Source organism: Acanthochromis polyacanthus, chromosome 16 (assembly GCF_021347895.1).
Source record: "Acanthochromis polyacanthus isolate Apoly-LR-REF ecotype Palm Island chromosome 16, KAUST_Apoly_ChrSc, whole genome shotgun sequence".
Classification (NCBI taxonomy): Eukaryota; Metazoa; Chordata; class Actinopteri; family Pomacentridae; genus Acanthochromis; species Acanthochromis polyacanthus.
This window is the reverse complement of record NC_067128.1, coordinates 28597694-28614912: the sequence shown is the minus strand read 5'-3', so window position 1 is coordinate 28614912 and position 17219 is coordinate 28597694. Positions and strand designations below refer to the sequence as shown.

Sequence of the window (17219 nt, the reverse complement as noted above, 5' to 3'; positions counted from 1 at the left end):
TACCAGGACACCTGAAGGTAGCACTGATCGCTCTGTCGCCATAGCAACGTCTACCAAACTGATACTGAGCTGCCGTTTTTCGTCTTCATCACTTCAACACTTACCGATTTCTGTCAATAAGTCAAACTAAGTTGTGTCAAACTTTGACACAACACAACGTGAACATGGAAAAAGTTGACAAAGATCCAGAGGAGGCACCGGGACGCTCTGTGCTGCCTGAAAAACAAGAGGCGAAGACCAGGTAATGTAGTTAGCTTAATTAGCTTAGTTAGCTTACTGTAGCCGCAAGGTAGAAAAGTCGTCTTTCTTACTGAATGGACTGTAAGGACTGCATGCGCTGTTAGCTGTTAATGATTTATTGTTTATTCAATGATTTGTAAAGGTTATGTGAAAAACAAACAAAAGACAACAAAATACCTGTCATACTTCACACTGATGTTGTGTTAATTCAGTTGAACAAAAACCCCGTACAATACAATACAGTACAACGCAGTACAATATAATACAATAACTTTATTAATCCCCGAAGGGAAATTCAATTGTCTGAGTTCTCATCTGTTTACTTTAGAATTAAATAGTCTAATTGCTGATGGTAAGAAAGATTTTCTGACTCTTTCAGTCCTGCAGTGCACGGATAGGAGCCATCCACCACCAATGTTTCGTTGTTCACTGAGGCAGATATGAAGTGGATGATCCATGTTTGTCAGAATGGCCTCCATCTTGCTCAGTGCACATCTCTCCACCTCATCCTCCAAAGTGTTCAATCTGATTCCAACCACAGAGCCAGCTGTTTTAATCAGTCTGTTCAGACTGATTAAAATCCTTGTTTCTTATACTACCTCCCCAGCAGACTGCAGCAAAAAACCGGACACTTGCTACCACAGACTGATAAAACATCAGTAGCATCTTACTACAGACAGATGTCTAATGATCGAAGTCTTCTGAGGCAAAACAGTCAAAGAAAACAAAAAAATAAAAAATACTGTTATTTTATGACTTTCAAAGGAATCTGTGCAATATCTGAATTTCTACTTACAGGAGAATCTGTCCAATATCAGCAGTACTTGTTTGTATTTCTATTTATCATTCTGCTTATATCCCTATATTTTTTACACTATCCTATGAGCTGATGGAGCACTGCAAGTGGAAGTCTTATCTTATCTTATCTTATCTTATCTTAGGATCCCCACTCGCAAAATTGAAGAAAACCCCATTGAGGAGGGCACCGAGCAGTCAAAGAGACAAGAGGAGCAGGAACATACAAAGGTTTTAGTTTCTACATGCTTCCTTGTTGTTTTCCTCTGTGATTTCATTGAAGCTATGAAATCATGATGAGTTCATTATGTTTCTCAGCTTGTAAAATTCCTTTCTGGTACTGATTAACCCTTAAAACCTCAGCTGTACTAATCAAACTCACTTTTTCCCATAAAAACATAACGTTGTAATGCTACACCATCCCCTCCTCACTTTCCGCAGTTCCAGCACACCAGCTCGCCCATCACTCCACTAAAGGATTACAGATTACTTAGTTATTATTTTAGAGTGACTTAACTTGTGTAATTATTTGATTTGATTTCAGTTTACTTAAAGTTACCAGTCTGAAGTTTTCACATCACGCACAACTACAAAAATTGTAAGGATAACACATTAGAATCAAAAAGAAGAGTAGTGGTGAAAGAACTGGCATTATAGACGCTTTAGTAAGTGTAGCACTATCGCAATGTGAAAATAGTCAAGTAAAAGAGCTGCATTCAGAATTAAAATTGAGTACAAACATGCCATAGCATTGACTCTATTAAGATTGCTACATTATTTAACATGACATTTCCAAATTTATATCAACTGCAAAACACAAAACCAATGGATTTTCACCACATGGGACCTTTAAGTCCTAATATTTGTTACCCCTCTGATCCTTTGACCTGTTTTTGTTTTTGTTTTTACAAAAGTACTTGGTCGATATGTACTTCACTGTCATACCAGCCCACATGAGGTGTTGGTGTGAAAATTGAGAACAGGAAAAATAAAAATCAGAACAGAACAGATAAATTCTGCAGTGAAAGGGGAAAATGTAATCACAACATAAGATAGCCTAATCAGTGAATGAAAGGTGAGAATGTGGTTCTCAAATGTAGCTCTCTCGTGTGATCGAATTGTAAATTTTGACTTTGAAGCCATATTATTTTTGCTTTTATTTTCTTATAAAAATTTACTGTAAATTTTTTATTTGTTTGAAAATGTTTGTTTGGTTGATGAGAAATTTTCTTCAAATATTTTGACCCAAATTTTCCCCCATAATCACTGCCCAGAGAATAATCGACCTGCAGAGAGAACTGACAACATTTGTGACCAACATCCAAACTGCAGGCGATGCCAAATGGTTGGAGCGAAAGGCAGAGTTGGAGGAATCTCGCAGAATTAGGTAATTTTTTAAAATTCTCCTCTTGGTGTCCAAAGTCAGCCCAACTTCCATGTCCAATACTTCTGAAAATGCCTGATGTTTTTTTGTCTGATATTTTTCGCTACCATTTTTTTCACATAGACGAGAGCGGCTGGAGAATGATGTGAAGACCAGCCAGGAAAAATATGATGAGATTGTGAGAAGCTGGTTGACGCTCAATGAGAAGAGGATGCTTCAGGAACTGCATGAAGCCCTGAACAGCCATCAGCAGTTGTGTGACATTATCATCGCAGACAAGAAAAAACTCATTAACGATCTGCAACAGGTAGCTATTAAAGTAGTGATAAATGTTTGAAGAATTTTAGACTCTCCCACTAAAGCAAGATATCAGCTTTTGTATAATAACTAGCTTTTGTTGGAAGATATCACATTTGGCACTGTGCTACACAGGAGTTAAAGAAGAGAGACGATCACTATGTGAAGACCTTGAGGAACAACGAGGAGGAGATTGACCTGCTGATTGAGAGGATGGAGGAGCAGATGAGAACTCTGACTAATGCTTACAGGGAACAGCTTGGTCAAACTGAGGTAAGAAGCAGCTTCACATGATTTCTAGAATGTATCTGAATATGTGAGGAGAGTGAGATGGAGGGTATAACATTGCATTGTAAACAACAGAAAACTAATTCATTTTCTTGATTGATTTCTTAACCTTCTGGCTACTTGCATCACTCTATCTCATATGGGTCCGCCACTTTGTTCCAGACTGAAATATCTTATCAATGTTGGATGGTTTGCTTTAAATCTTTGTGCAGACATCCATGTCTTACAGAGGGGGACGGCCGATGACTTTTGTGGGCGTCCGAGTCCTCCTGATCTCCTCTCGTATCACCATGAGGTCAACATTTAGGGTTCTGAGGAAAAATATGTCAACTACTGTTTTTATTTAACCTTTATTTAACCAGATAAAATCCATTGAAATCAGAGTTACTCTCTCATGGGCGACCTGGTGGTCAGAAGCAAACATCATAAAACAGCTGCAAGGAGGTGACATCCATCCATCCATTCATTCTCTATACACCGCTTTATCCTCACTAGGGTCGCGGTGGTGCTGGAGCCTATCCCAGCTGACTCGGGTGAAGGCAGGGGACACCCTGGACAGGTCGCCAGTCTGTCACAGGGCTACATATACAGACAAACAATCACACTTACACGCAATTTAGAGTTATCAATTAACCTCTGCATATTTTTGGACTGTGGGAGGAAGCCGGAGTACCCGGAGAAAACCTACGCATGCACAGGGAGAACATGCAAACTCCATGCAGAAAGATCCCAGGCCCAGGCCTGGATTTAAACCGGCAATCTTCTTGCGTCAAGGCGAAAGTGCTAACCACTACGACACTGTGCAGCCCAAGGAGGTGACAGTAGAAGTTAAAACATACAATTCTGAGGGTCAAAAAATGTTTTACAATTAAAACACTTTCTCCATAATTTCCTGTCTGACGCTCAATTTACCTGTCAAATAAAGCCAAAAAATGGCCCAAAAAAGAAAGGTAAATGCTCCACCTGCTATCAGTCAGTAGTTAGCATGATGAAGTTAGCATAATTCTAAAGTTTGCCTTACAGAACTGCTGGTGATGCTGGAAACTCTTAGTCCTGCTGATGTCATCTCTGGTGTTTGTTGCTTACCAATGATTGTGCTGGTGTTGTCGGCAGACTGTTGATCAGCAGGAAACTGAAGCCTCACTTGCACAATACAAGGCAGAATGGCAACAAGAAATGACGGAACTTTGGGACAAACAGGTCAGGAGGAGAGAAATAAAACACACATACATAGACTTCATATTGGTCTTCTTTTCTCATGATCAATGTCTATATTTTCCATATAAATTCTGTATCTAATCTGTTTCTAGATAGCACAGTTGACAGACAGGAGGGATGAAGTGAAGAACTATGAAGAGAAACTCCATGATCAGATGTTGAAGGACGCTGACTTATACAACCAGAGACTTCTAGAAGAAAATTGTTCAAAGTTCAAGGTTTGGTGAAGCGCTGAAGTTCTTTTTAAGTGGAATGTCTCAGAAAGCAGTAATGTTGTACAGCACCCTCTATAATGAAGTTAAGATGTGTTCTTTAGCTTCTAATAAATTCAGTTTTTTTCTAAATAATATAGGACCACAGTGAAAACAAGAGGAAAATCCAACCTTTAATTCAAGTGCATTTATTCAGTGGGGGAAAAAAATCACATATTAAGAAAAAGTTCTTTTACATCAAATTATGTGTGCCACAATTATTAGCATTCCTGATGTTAATACTTTGTAAAACACCCTTTTGCCAACAAAACAACACCTAAGCTTCTCCTATAATACATTGTCTACAATTTTCAGTGTGAGAGTATGCTTCTGCAATAAAAATTAAATTTAGTTTAAGGCTTTTAACACATTTTAGCCAGGCGTGCCAATAATTATGGAGGGCGCTGTATATAGTGGGAATGTTGGAGAGAAAAAATAGTTTTACAATTTGATTCTTGCCTCTGCAGGTCCAGAGAGAGCATCAGCAGAAGAAAGCCGCTGACAGCGTCGAGAAGCTCCTAACAAATATCAAATCGTATCAGCCCTCAGAAGGCAAGAGGACCAGCATTAAAAGAAGGATCTCCGGGTAAGTGCAGTTTCTTTGCCGCAAAGAGAAAGTCAAACACACACACACGGTCACATTGTAGTTCGGCGGATAAGACCGAAATTTGGGGTTGATAGTTCACTTTTTCAGGAAAGCACCAAATTTGGTACAGACATAGTATCAGCTCAAACTGATTCAAGGCAGCTCAAACTAATTTCATTGTATATGAAAGTGTGCAATGACAATAAAATCTTCTCATTCTCTATATGACCATACAATTGATTTAAGAGGAGTACCCCAAAAATCTAAGCCCCCTGGTGGCCGCCATCTTGAATTCAAATATGGCCGCCTTGCTAAACTTATTTATGTAATATCTCCCTTAATACAAAGTTACTTTCAAGATCTACCCCCATTGTTTAAGGGTCTGCGGATTCAATAAAGCCATTTATAACAGTGTTATATATAACAGCCACCAGGGGGCTTAGATTTTTGGGGTACTCCTCTTAAATCAATTGTATGGTCATATACTATGTCTGTACCAAATTTGGTGCTTTCCTGAAAAAGTGAACTATCATTTGACTTATCCACCTAACTATTGGCACTTTGTGTTTCAGCCTGCAGAAAGAACGACAAAGCCTACAAAACGAGCTCCTAAGACAACAGAAAGAATTAGCGCAGAAGAGAGAGACATTATCTAAGGAATACAAATGCACCATGGATCAATATGAACGCCTACAGAAGCAAGTCAAGTGAGTCACAATTCAACTGCTAATTCAAAGTATGATGTGTGATTACTTACTACTTTTAAGTGCATCTTCTTTTCTGTGCACCTCCACCCTTCTCTACTTTATGCAGACACTTCGCAGTTGCTGATGCCACAAAATTTCGGGAGATGTGGCAAATGTGCGAAGAAGAGAGGAAAGAACAAGTGGAGAAAATTTTGGACTTGGACTCACAGATCTGCAAACATCTTGGTGTAGCTTGGGAGCGGCCTCCTCTGCCATTCATGGAGCACTCGGGTCCCATCCAGCCTCAGACACAGGCCCCGAGGCCCGACCACCAGGGAGAGGAGGGAGAGTTATCTGTGGAGAAAATGAAGAAAGTGATGGAGCTGCTGTGTGATGAAGCGGTTAGAAAATTACAAGATTCATGTTTATGAGTAGTTCCATTAATCAGATGCTTTTCTAGAGCAGGAGTCATACAAATTCAGGTGATCACAAAGATATTTATAACAAACAGACATTAAAGTAATAACATGAGATTGTGAGGTTTAGAGATGATGGTTGAAACATTTTTTCTTCTTTGGACAGAGCCAGGCTTGAAGGGCTACATCTTGTTTGTAGTTTATATGCTTAATTGCTGCAGCTTTTAACCCCTTGATGCCTGACTTTATTTACAATTAAATTAAAAAGAAACTTTTGCGTGTTTTTGCTTTCCAGCTGATGCTAAAATAAGTGCAGATTGTTAATTTTTCTATTACACATTGAACAGATATATAATAATAATAACAGATAGGTCCCACTCTGACCGGTCCTACGAGAAACCAGCGCTCGCAAAAGGTTCCTAAGTATGTATTGAATATGCAAAAGCCGGCATTGGGAGAATGGATACACCGTCTCGGCTGCAGTCTGATTGAAAGCGGTATGTTTCAAATTTGCGACAATAGGCGTCAAGGGGTTAAATACCTCTTGTCGTAGTACATTTTTTGAACTTGGTGTTATGTCCATATGATGCTTTTTACATATTAGACATCAGAGTCATGGCTGAGCATTTCCACCTTGAATTTGCACTGCACAAATTACAGTCTTCAAAAACCTGCATTCAGACCTCAGAGGGTTTCATAGATAAAACATTTAAGGAACCAATCCATTCGACTGCCAGCATGGGTCTTTCTGAATCATTCTTCTTCTTCAGAAATGTACGCATAGAATAGTTTTACAGTGTTGGAGCAGAGTTGTAGGTTAAGGGGTTGGTACACTGGTGCAGAATTGAATCCAAGCTATTTTAAGGCAGGAAGGGATTATTTTCTTGGGGAAAAAAATGTAAACATCGCATTTTGATACAGAAATTAGATTTCGGGGTTAACTATAGAAGAACTTTAAATACAGACATGACAGGAGTGAAGGCATATTTCTCAAATCCTTGTACATCTGTTGATTTTTCTGGTCTCATTTTAGCTTTCTTAATTCTTTCCACCTTGAACATCTCCGTGCTGGGACCAGGTCGTGTTTGTGAAGAGAACGCAATCTTATACCATTTTTAAACGCTGCTGCTTGGCACATATCAACTTAAAACGCCCTCTGGTGCTACTATTACAAAGTGGATGTTTTTTTTATTCTTTTGTATTGAATTTAGTAGGGTTTTACTTACAAGTTTTAGAACGGACACAAACTTAACACTCCTGCCACTGTCTCACTGTCAGAAGGCTGTTCAGTCTCCAATGTGAAGTTCATATTAGGTGAAAGTACACTTTCACTGTTGTTATTTAAATCTTTGTCTAGCCTAATGATGGGACCATTTTTTTTGCAGTTTATATTTTCTCTTCTCTATAGAGCCCAAGGTTGCTTATTTTGGCCTCACAGTTTAGAGTTATTTGCATGTGCAAGCGAAAGCATGAAACAGAGTACAGTATGTGTTTGAAGATTCTAAGTAAAAACGAGTAAATTGTTAATCTTTGCCATGAAACTTTCGTAGTGAAAAATATAAATAGTGTTGCAATTATATGGAAATACAAGCTCGACAAGCAGCTTTGAGCAGACATTCCCCCTATTCCCATCCCAGGGCTTCCTGATGGAGAGCAAAGTCCTGCAGCTGCTGGCTCCCCTGGAGAAGGAAAACCAGACCGTTGTGAAGCAGAGAGCTCTTTTTCATGTGAGTTCTTGCAGTTCTGCTGTATGCAGCAGCCCTGACCTGGGCTGCCAGTTTGAGTGAGGGACATACACAAGTGTATTGTTGGACACTATGCAGGAAATCTTAGTGAGACATGCTATTTTCTCTTTCAGTCTTTGGGCATCAAAGGCGAGGATGTGCCAGAGTTGACTGATTTCTTATCAAAGTACAAACAAGAGCAGGGAGAGCAAACAGAGGTGAGGATGGAAGGATATAACAATAACTGCACTGGGTGATTATGAACAGTCCAAGATTTGACTTTGTCACTTTGTCTGCATCTTCTATTAGTGCTTTGTCTGCCTGCAGGATGTTTGTGCTGAATCCAGTGATGTTGCAAAGGCAGTGGAGACCAGTGCTAGCACTGATATGAGCTCTGAACTGATCCACTGTAGCAGTGTCCTGCCTGCTCTGAGAAGTTTCCTCAAGCAGCGTGTGGAGTCTAGGTAAGCCCACGTTTGGTATACTGGATTCCAAATCCTCATGGAGGCCACTTATTTAAAAGATTGTTGGATCTCTCTCTGTTAAGAGTGAAATTGTATGTTGGTGATGCTTTTTAAGGGAGAGCACAGCCCACCACCGTTCCACCGTTGGCCATACAGAAGCCCGAGATGCTGCAGATTATAAAACCTACTGGGACAGTATGGCCAACGTAATTTCCGAGGACAAGCTCAAGATGTGGGATGCAGCAGAGAGGAAATTCAGACAATACCAGTGAGTGACATACACACAAAGACGAAATACATCTGTGTCGAATGAGTCATTTTTGTGTTTGTGTGTGTTTGCAGCGTGGTTCTGACCAACATCTCTGAGCTCCGTTCTCAGAATGAGCGTCTGCAGCGGCGAAACGCAGAACTGCGAGTACGAGTCCAAGAGATGGCCATCTCAACAGTATGTTTGTTTATGTTTCTTATCATTTTTTTCTGTCACATAGTGTTGTGAAATTTCACTAATAAGGGTACAAAAAAACCTGCAATTTACTGTAATTTGAAGCATTTAAGAAAATAATCTTGTTTTTTTAACATACTAGTCTAAAGCTGACACAGATATCAGCAGTTAACAATGACTGATTTATACATTTTCAGCAACAATCACAGAATGTCTGATCCAGCTTTTGAAATGCGAAGATTTTTTTACTGTTATTTGTCACATTTAGTTGTAAATCAAATATCATGGGCAGATTTTTTACTGAATTAATAACTTAAACTGTCTGAAGGCATCAACCAGAGGGACAGCCTGTGTGGTTTTCACAAATTTCAGACATGTTATAGACCAAACAATTGCTTGGTTAACTGAGAATACACTCTTGAAAAAATAGAATAAATAAAAATGGGAAAAATAACAGATAATTTGTTTTTACGACAAACTATTAATATTTGAAATGGTATCTGTGATCTGTGGGATTTTTAAAATGATAGACCAAGTACTTTCCAAGATTATAAAAAAAATTGCCTGCAACCTACCTTCAGCACTGAACAGCAATATCTCAGGAGAAATTTAAGATAAAAGTCTGAAATTTGATTTGTTATTTCTCATCATGGCATTGATTCTGTATTGCTTTTATTGTGCCCATATTATTAAAAATAGTTATATTTTTATGGTACAACTTGTCATACCTACTCAGCCATTTATAAAAGTTAAACATGGCTTGAACATGATGTTTTTCATATTTGTGACAAAATATTATATAACTAAGTATTCTATTTTTTTTTAATGTGACATGATGCTACATGTTGTTCAGAAAATATCACTAGATAACTAATTATCATTTTTCGGTTAATATGTGCTACAAAATGGAATTTCATTTTACCATTAACATTTTTTTCATATTTCAACTCAACTCACCTGTAATCACAGACTGTTCAGTCTATTTGCCTAATATTGCAGATTCTTAATCCATGACATGATGAGAAATAACTGTGAAAATTTCATGCTTGTGTCATTTTTAGTTCCTGAGATATCCTGAAAAAGTTGAGACATGGCCTCAAATTTCAGCGTGTGAAACAATGTACTGAACCGGCAATTTCTTTTTAAAAAAGGGTTAACTCAAGAGCATTTGGTAAATGGAGTGAATATTTCTATATTATTATCCATGTTTTGTGCTATAAAAAATCAGGCAAGTCATAGACTGTGGAGCAGAAAATGTTCTAAAAAAAAGTGATTATTTGAGATGGAATGACTTTTACTGTTAATTGCACTTCTAGTGTATAATTTAATCAACAAAACTAGAATTTAAAAACACCAACATGCTTCTAACATCATGCATCTGACTTCTCTCTTGCAGGTCGGCTGGTCACATTAAAACAAAACCAATGTGAACGTGAACACAACAGTAGCACCATTAGCAAAGCATTTAAAAGATAAAAAATAAAGATAAAGCCCTAATTAGCAAAAATGTTGTATTGGCAGTTTTTTTTTTCAATCCTACTTAAAAAAAAAAAACAGTGCAGCTGCTCAAAGAAATACAAGTTCCAGTGCAGTACAAAATGTGTACACCATACTACTGAGACACTTGGGGGATGTTGGTGGTTCTGTCCAGTGATGTTAAAGAGCATGTAGCTGACTTCAATGACTTCTGCAACTCACAAAAAGAAAAACAATCATGCATTTGGTTCTTTCAAGGGTTTGTTACAGGTCTTTTAGAAATATGACAAAATGTACTGCATGACAATATAGCAAAACACATCAGCACGTACAACTTTCAGAAATGGCCACTTGAAGGAGAGTCAGAGCCTAAAACCCTTCCTACAGCACGGAACTTGTGCAGCCACACACAGGTTTTTAAAACATAGTACCACTAGATGGCAGCATCAAGCCACGTGTAAGACTGCAATATTCTAAGAGAGATTTTATTTCCTCTGCTTTACTTAGGGACACATCAGTTTTCATGCAGTAATATAATGTTGCATCTGTGTCAAAGTGATTTGTCTGAGTCCGCCAACATTTGAAATATTCCTAGGATAAGAAATTGGAAAAGACAGCTTAAGATACAGAGCCAACATGTAAAATCTCCTATGTTGTGATTTCAATCAGGTAAAAATAGATGGACTGCGGATTGGAGATTACATAAAAAGCAGAAAACTTAATATGTTGACTGGCCAAAAAATACAAAGAAAGAAAGAAGCACAACTCCTGTTCATTGTTGACTTTCCAGTTTACCAGGACACCTGAAGGCAGCACTGGTCGCTCTGTCACCATATCACTGTGTACCAAACAGATAGAGTTGCTGCTTTTCATCACTTCAGCACTTATCAATTTCTGTCAGTAACTTTGACAACTCAATTGAACCTGTGCCAAGAGTTTGTACAATCAAAACTCCCCATACAAGATAAAGTCCTTTATTTTCTGCATACAGTGGTGGAAAAAAGTGTTTGGACACCCCATGCATTTGTGAAATACTGCATTAAGAATACCTCTTTGGTCTTCACGTGTAATTTCTTTTAGCAGAGTCACAGTCAAAATACTTAAATCCTAAAAAAAGCCATTAAAAACGTAAAGTTGATTGGTTCCATAAAAATACATAAATGTTGAGTCAACTACCATTTAATAGATTACAATGGAGACACTCTTGCTCCCCCTCAGCACTGATGGTTTGGTAATCCCCTAACTTTCCAGCACCCTCTCCATAATCAGGATAACAACACCTTTGTTTATAGCCCAAATCTTTGTAAAACTAAGGGCATGAAGCTGTACTTTGTAGTGACAAAGCGCCAATGTTAACATGTCAACATGTACGTCAGGGAAATAAGACAGTTAAAAAGGTAAATGCTTCACCTGCTAACAGCCAGTATGTTAACATGGTGCAGTTAGCATTATCCTTAAAGTTTGCCCTACAGACCTGCTGGTGATGCTGGAAACTCATCTCTGGTATTTCTTGCCTACTAATGATTGCACTGGTGCTGTCGGCAGATGGTTGATCAGCAGGAAACTGAAGTCTGACTTGCACAAGACAAGGCAGAATTCAAAATATGATGTGTGATTACTTATTACTTTTAAGTTTATACTTTACTGCAAATGCATGGAAAGTATTGTAAACATACTTTTGTGCATCACTAGTTTTCTATTTGTTTCTTCCCTGTTTCAACATGACCGCTGTTGTGTACAGTTCAGCTCCATAAAAGCATTGTTTTACCAGCTGGCAGTGCAACAACCTCAACCTTAATGCAGTTCTAAACCACCGTTCAACACACTGAGAACCTGAAACCAGGGTTGTGTAAAAGCAGTTTTGGACTAGCATCATCAGTTATCATAGGTTGGTGTCATGTTAGTGTGTCCACATAATAGTTTTAGTTAAGTACAATAGCGCAAAGTTATGCTTTAATCCATGTTTTAGTGTAGTTAAATTTCATGTTTTTCACCCGAGGTTTTGTCTTGAAGGCACAGGCAACTAAAATGCAATAATTCATTTAAAGCTCACCGTCAAGTCAGTATGAAATAACGTCATCATAGTTTTGTGTACATCTGCTCTGTTTAGCTTGGTCACCTTTTAATTCCAGTGTTACATCACCCTTATTTTATGAGATTTTAGACAGCAGAGTTCATTTTGTAATGGGTCAGTGGTTTGTTTTGTCCCCTTTTCTGTGTACTGGTACCACAATCGTTTGGTTTTCCCAGTTTGCCGTGGAAGAACCTGACTGTTCTACACAAAGTCCTGATCTCAGTCACATACCAAACCTTTATAATGACTCAGAAGAAATCCCAGCAGCCAGGTTCTGGTTAAAAACCTGAGCTGCATATTAGTGAATGTGGCTTTACACTGACAACTATCAAATGTAGGTGCTGTTTTACGGTGTCTACATACTTTCAGCCCCTAGCCTGGCATTATCATAAGCTGTCATGCAATCTGTTTCCTAGATATTTATTGTTTTTCATTTTTTTGTACTTGTGGCTTGAAAGAATGATTTTTGCCCTGAGTTTCGTCTTGAAGGCACAGATGACATAAACTACATTCGTCCTTTTCTATCCAAACCGCCGTAGATACACAAATAATGACAGATGCAGCTCAAATTTTATTCACATTTATTTTTGCTTTTAGTGTGCTCACAGAAAATTAGAACACCTTAAGCAGAGGAGTTTAATAGCAATTGTTTTGTAAGCAAAGTTACATTCCATCTCTAAGTCAAATTGGTCAAAGCTTCTCCAGTATTTACAAAAGGAAAAGAAAGAAAGAGAGAGACAAGATGCTACACAAACATTTGCATCTGATAGATTCCTTTAAATTTAGTCAAAGACCACTGGTAAAAGAACTGCCTGCTGGAATCAAAAAACATACCACAGTATATAAACAGTTAACCATTCCATTTATCACAGCTTGGTTGTTGAGTTCAAAATTGCTTGAGAAGGTCTTCCAGGATGACTTTTTTTTTTTCTTTCTCTGTGTGTGTTTGTGTTGGTATCTTACAAAAATGAGCGGGTGGAAAAAAGAGCTGCAAACTTCATGTGCTTCTTGAGATCAAGATTTCATTTTGTACAATAATCACAGTTAAAAACACCCCGCCTATACATACTTACATTTTTATTAAGGTCATAAAATCAACAATAAACAATAAAGCCTATACAACTTGTCTTTCTACTGAATCACTGACTGGTACAGCTAATGAGAAGTGAAAAGCTCCTATGAGTTTATATGACTTCCTAAAAATCTAACTCTGGGACTCGCTGTCGTCTTCTGGTAAAAATGACTTAGTGTTGTAAACCGTATGGTGTGTATAGTTATTGGTCTCATAGTTTGTTTGTTTGTTTTTTAAGACTACTCTTTTTCCATAATAGTCTGTGGCATATTTCCCAGGCTCCCCTCCCCCCCTCTGCCCTCCCTGAACTCACCCCCTCCCTCACCCTTCATTTACAGCTCAACCTCCGTCTCCTTCATACCATGGGCATGTCCATACTATTTTTGTTTACATTTTGTATAAAAATTAACAAAAAAAACTTAATACTGATGTAAAAATATATGGCAGAGTGTGGATGTATTTAATCACTTGTACATATTGAAGCCACCCACCTCCCTAGCCTGCTGGAATGCTAGTAACAATGGACTGAGATGGGTTTTGTGTAAGGGGAGAATGGAAACCAAAAATAAAAAACAAAGAAAAGCTTTAAAATATCCCTGGTCGTAGACAAGTTCTTCAAAGCCAGGACCTGGCATCACTCCAACGTACAAACAGGGAAATGTTCTTTGATTATCTTTTTCTCTCTTTTTTTTAAAATTTCCTCCTCTTTCAGACCTTACTCTGCAGCCTCTGTGGCAGCAGCTGGAGCCTCCGCTGATGCTGCCTCCTGTGAAGCCGGGGCGGCCTCCTCTGTTTTGGGCGCCTCCTCGGCTGCAGGCTCGGCCGGCTTCTCCTCGGCCTTGGGCTCCTCTGCAGCTGGAGCCTCCTTGACCTCCTCAGCTGGTTTCTCTGCTGCTGGTGCTGCCGCTGCTGCCGCCTCCTCTGGTTTGGCCTCTACTTCCTCCTTGGCCTGCTCTGCAGCAGGTGCAGCCTCCCCCTCGGCGGGTTTGGCCTCCTCACCAGCAGCCGCCGGTGCTTCCTCTGCACCTTCAGCCTTGGCCTCCTCTGCGGGTGCGGCGGCGGCGGCGCCCTCCTCATTCTCGGCTCCATCCCCCGTCTCCTTTTTGGTCTTCTTGAAGGAAAAGCCACTGAGCTTGAAGGACTTCTTGAAGGAGAACCTCTTCTTCTTCTTCTTGGGGGTCTCGTTGCTGGTGGAAGGTGTGGCCGCATCCTCGGCCTTGGCTGCAGCCTCTCCCTCGGCTGGAGCTGGAGATGCTGCCTCTACCTTCTCCCCATCTGCAGCCTCCTTCTCAGCAGGAGCATCCTCGGCCTTCTCTGCCTCCTCCTTGGGGGTCTCCTCGGCGGTGGCGCTGCCGTTGGCCTGCACCTCCTCTTTGCCATTCTCAGCTGCTGCAGGAGAGGCGTCCCCGTTGGCTTTAACGTGTCCGTTTTCCTAAAAAGAGAAACAGGGACTTGTTAATGCTATGCACAGAGCTGGCATGGTTTCAACACAGGATCCGGACAGTACCGCCGGTGGACACCAGGGGCAGCAGACACCATCAGATCACAGAAGCTGACTCTCACTTCAGAATGAGCTCACTTTCTACTTTCCACAGCAAACAGGGACACGCAGAAAAACAGCCATGCATTAGACTAAAAACAGCAACATGCTTCCACATCTTCTCTCCCTGTATTCTCGCCTTTTCATTCACATCCTGAACCTGAGTGAGCGCAGTGCCTCAACTGGATCGCAAGGGGTCGGTGCCTGTCCGCTCCGGAGCAAAGCAGCTGCTCATTAAAACAGCAGATGCTCATTAGTTCCGAAGATCGCTGAGAGCAGAGTTCAGATGCATTTCCTAAATACACACAACAGCTAAACCAGGTTCTGACTTACGGTCGCCCTTCTCCTCAACCACAAACCCAAACTCTGAAATCAGGAGCCACTATAGGAGCAGCAGGAGCCAGTTTCTCTCCGGGGCGCACCGCTGGCTCGCAAACCTCTGTCTCCCCTCCTGTGTGATAGCAGGCTGCCATCTCCTCTTTCTAATCGAGCATCTGTAACAAAAGGCGTGGTGCTCCGAGCGCACACTGCCTTTGTTGGCCGTCGTGCATCTCATCTTATTCAGCAACTTCCAAAATGACCCAAAGCAGCTCATGATCACCCTAAAATCACCAGTTGAAGCTAAATCAACCAACCTGCCCCTCGACAAATCACTTCATTCCAATTTTTTAATTCACTTTATCACCAAAAGCTCCAACCAAACCCATTTTCTCCTCATAAAATGCGCATTTTGTTCGGTTATCTACCAAAATCCTCTCAATATTGCGCCCTGTTTTTACGTGAAAAAAAATGGAATTATCAAATGATCAACTGTTGCTCATGAATTGTAATCTATACAGAATTTTAAAAATGAGCTTTTCCATTTAGTTTAACCTCACGCAGCGCATCTCCATTCAGTCTATCCACAATTACGCACGGATTGCGCCCTCAGAGCGCAGCCGCCTCCACAACGAGCGGCTTCTCTCTCCCTGATGGATGCAAAGAGCTGGATGTTAAAATATCATTTACCTGCCCGTTGGTCTTGGTGGGTGAAGCAGCAGCCTCTCCGGGCTTTTCAGCCGCGGTTTCAGCCTTTCCAGCTGTCTTGGTCAATTGCGCTCCCATGCTTTTCGCTCCAACAAAGAAACTCAACCGATCCAAAAAACGAACAAAGACCCACAAGCCTCTTTGTTGAAACGCAAAGCTCTTCGCTGCTGGCCCCTCTCTCTCTCTCGCTCTCTCTCTACCTCTCTCTCTCTCTCTGTGTGCACAAAGATAAAGTTCACAGGGAAAATGGAAAACCAAAGTCCAGTAAGAGTGAAGAGGATTTTTCAGAGTAGCAGGAAAAAAAATGGCAGGTGAAGGAGAAGTAATAAAATCCCAGATTGGTGGTCGCGTCGCCGTAGACAGGCTGCAAAATGGAGAAATCTCCCTTGTTGCTAATAAGATGCGGAGTCCAACGCCCAAGTGCAGCGATGAATGGGCGCTCCGAGCGATGACGGCACCGCACTCAGATTCAGCCAATCACAGCCTCCGCTCGGGGCGTGGGCGGGGCTTAGGGAAGAGAGTGAACAATAGATTGTAACGCCGCGTTTGAGGTGTGTAGGAATAATTGAAATTAGCAACATTCGTCTTAATCCACGGGGTGACATCTTCCTGAACTCAAAGGGCAATTTGGTTTGCAGTTTAATGGAAGATATTTGAACTCAATGGAAATGACGAAATACTGCATAAAAGTGCGTTTCTGCACTCAAGATAGAGCTTCTGTCCAACAGAAGTTAAGTAAGATTAAGAAAATACACTTTGAGGGACTTGAGTGGCTCCAAAACTTGACTTAAATAGATGTTATTTTTGAAAATACACTAAGTATAGTTGATGCTTAGTTTGTTTAAAAGAAAAATGTTTCGATATTTTTGGATTTCAGGACAACAGTTGGCGGAGATTCAATTAAACGTAGAAAAATTAATGAAAGTCTTATTTTGAGATGGTAGCAAGTTTAGACTTGAGGTGATACTTGTTAAGTGATATGAATTATGTTAAGATTTGTCACTACATCAGTTCAGGTTTGATTCAGGGTTACTGAATTTAAGATATCGAAACCCTTCTTGTTTGCAGTTAGACTGAATGTACAGTTATTTGGAGCTGGTCCAGTTTAAATTGTGGGTTAGGAAATTCTACATAGGAGCCAATGAAGACCCCTAAACTAGATGACAGTTGAGCTATATTAAACCTATTATATTGTGTAATCCCAAATATCCAGATACAGCAAAAATGTAGTTTCACATCA

At 40.1% G+C, this 17219-nt stretch overlaps 2 protein-coding genes across 3 annotated transcripts; one reads left to right on the top strand and one right to left on the bottom strand.

Annotated features, from left to right (window-relative positions):
• Positions 1-22: 22 nt before the first annotated feature.
• On the top strand, positions 23-13125 carry drc1 (dynein regulatory complex subunit 1 homolog (Chlamydomonas)). Of its 2 annotated transcripts, none has more exons than XM_022203997.2 (16): positions 23-241; positions 1182-1266; positions 2310-2422; positions 2543-2726; positions 2852-2989; positions 4118-4204; positions 4315-4440; positions 4941-5059; positions 5632-5766; positions 5873-6146; positions 7799-7888; positions 8020-8103; positions 8195-8349; positions 8465-8617; positions 8692-8794; positions 10188-13125. In XM_022203997.2, the coding sequence occupies exons 1-16, from the start codon at positions 165-167 to the stop codon at positions 10203-10205; spliced, it is 1941 nt and encodes a 646-aa protein (XP_022059689.1). In that variant the 5' UTR covers positions 23-164; the 3' UTR covers positions 10206-13125. The 2 variants fall into 2 exon arrangements, with proteins under 2 accessions (XP_022059689.1, XP_022059690.1); XM_022203998.2 differs by having other exon boundaries at positions 24-241; positions 8213-8349.
• On the bottom strand, positions 12906-16417 carry marcksa (myristoylated alanine-rich protein kinase C substrate a). The gene is made up of 2 exons (XM_022203996.2): positions 15962-16417; positions 12906-14845 (listed from the first exon to the last, which is right to left on the bottom strand). The coding sequence occupies exons 1-2, from the start codon at positions 16055-16057 to the stop codon at positions 14129-14131; spliced, it is 813 nt and encodes a 270-aa protein (XP_022059688.2). The 5' UTR covers positions 16058-16417; the 3' UTR covers positions 12906-14128.
• Positions 16418-17219: the final 802 nt, after the last annotated feature.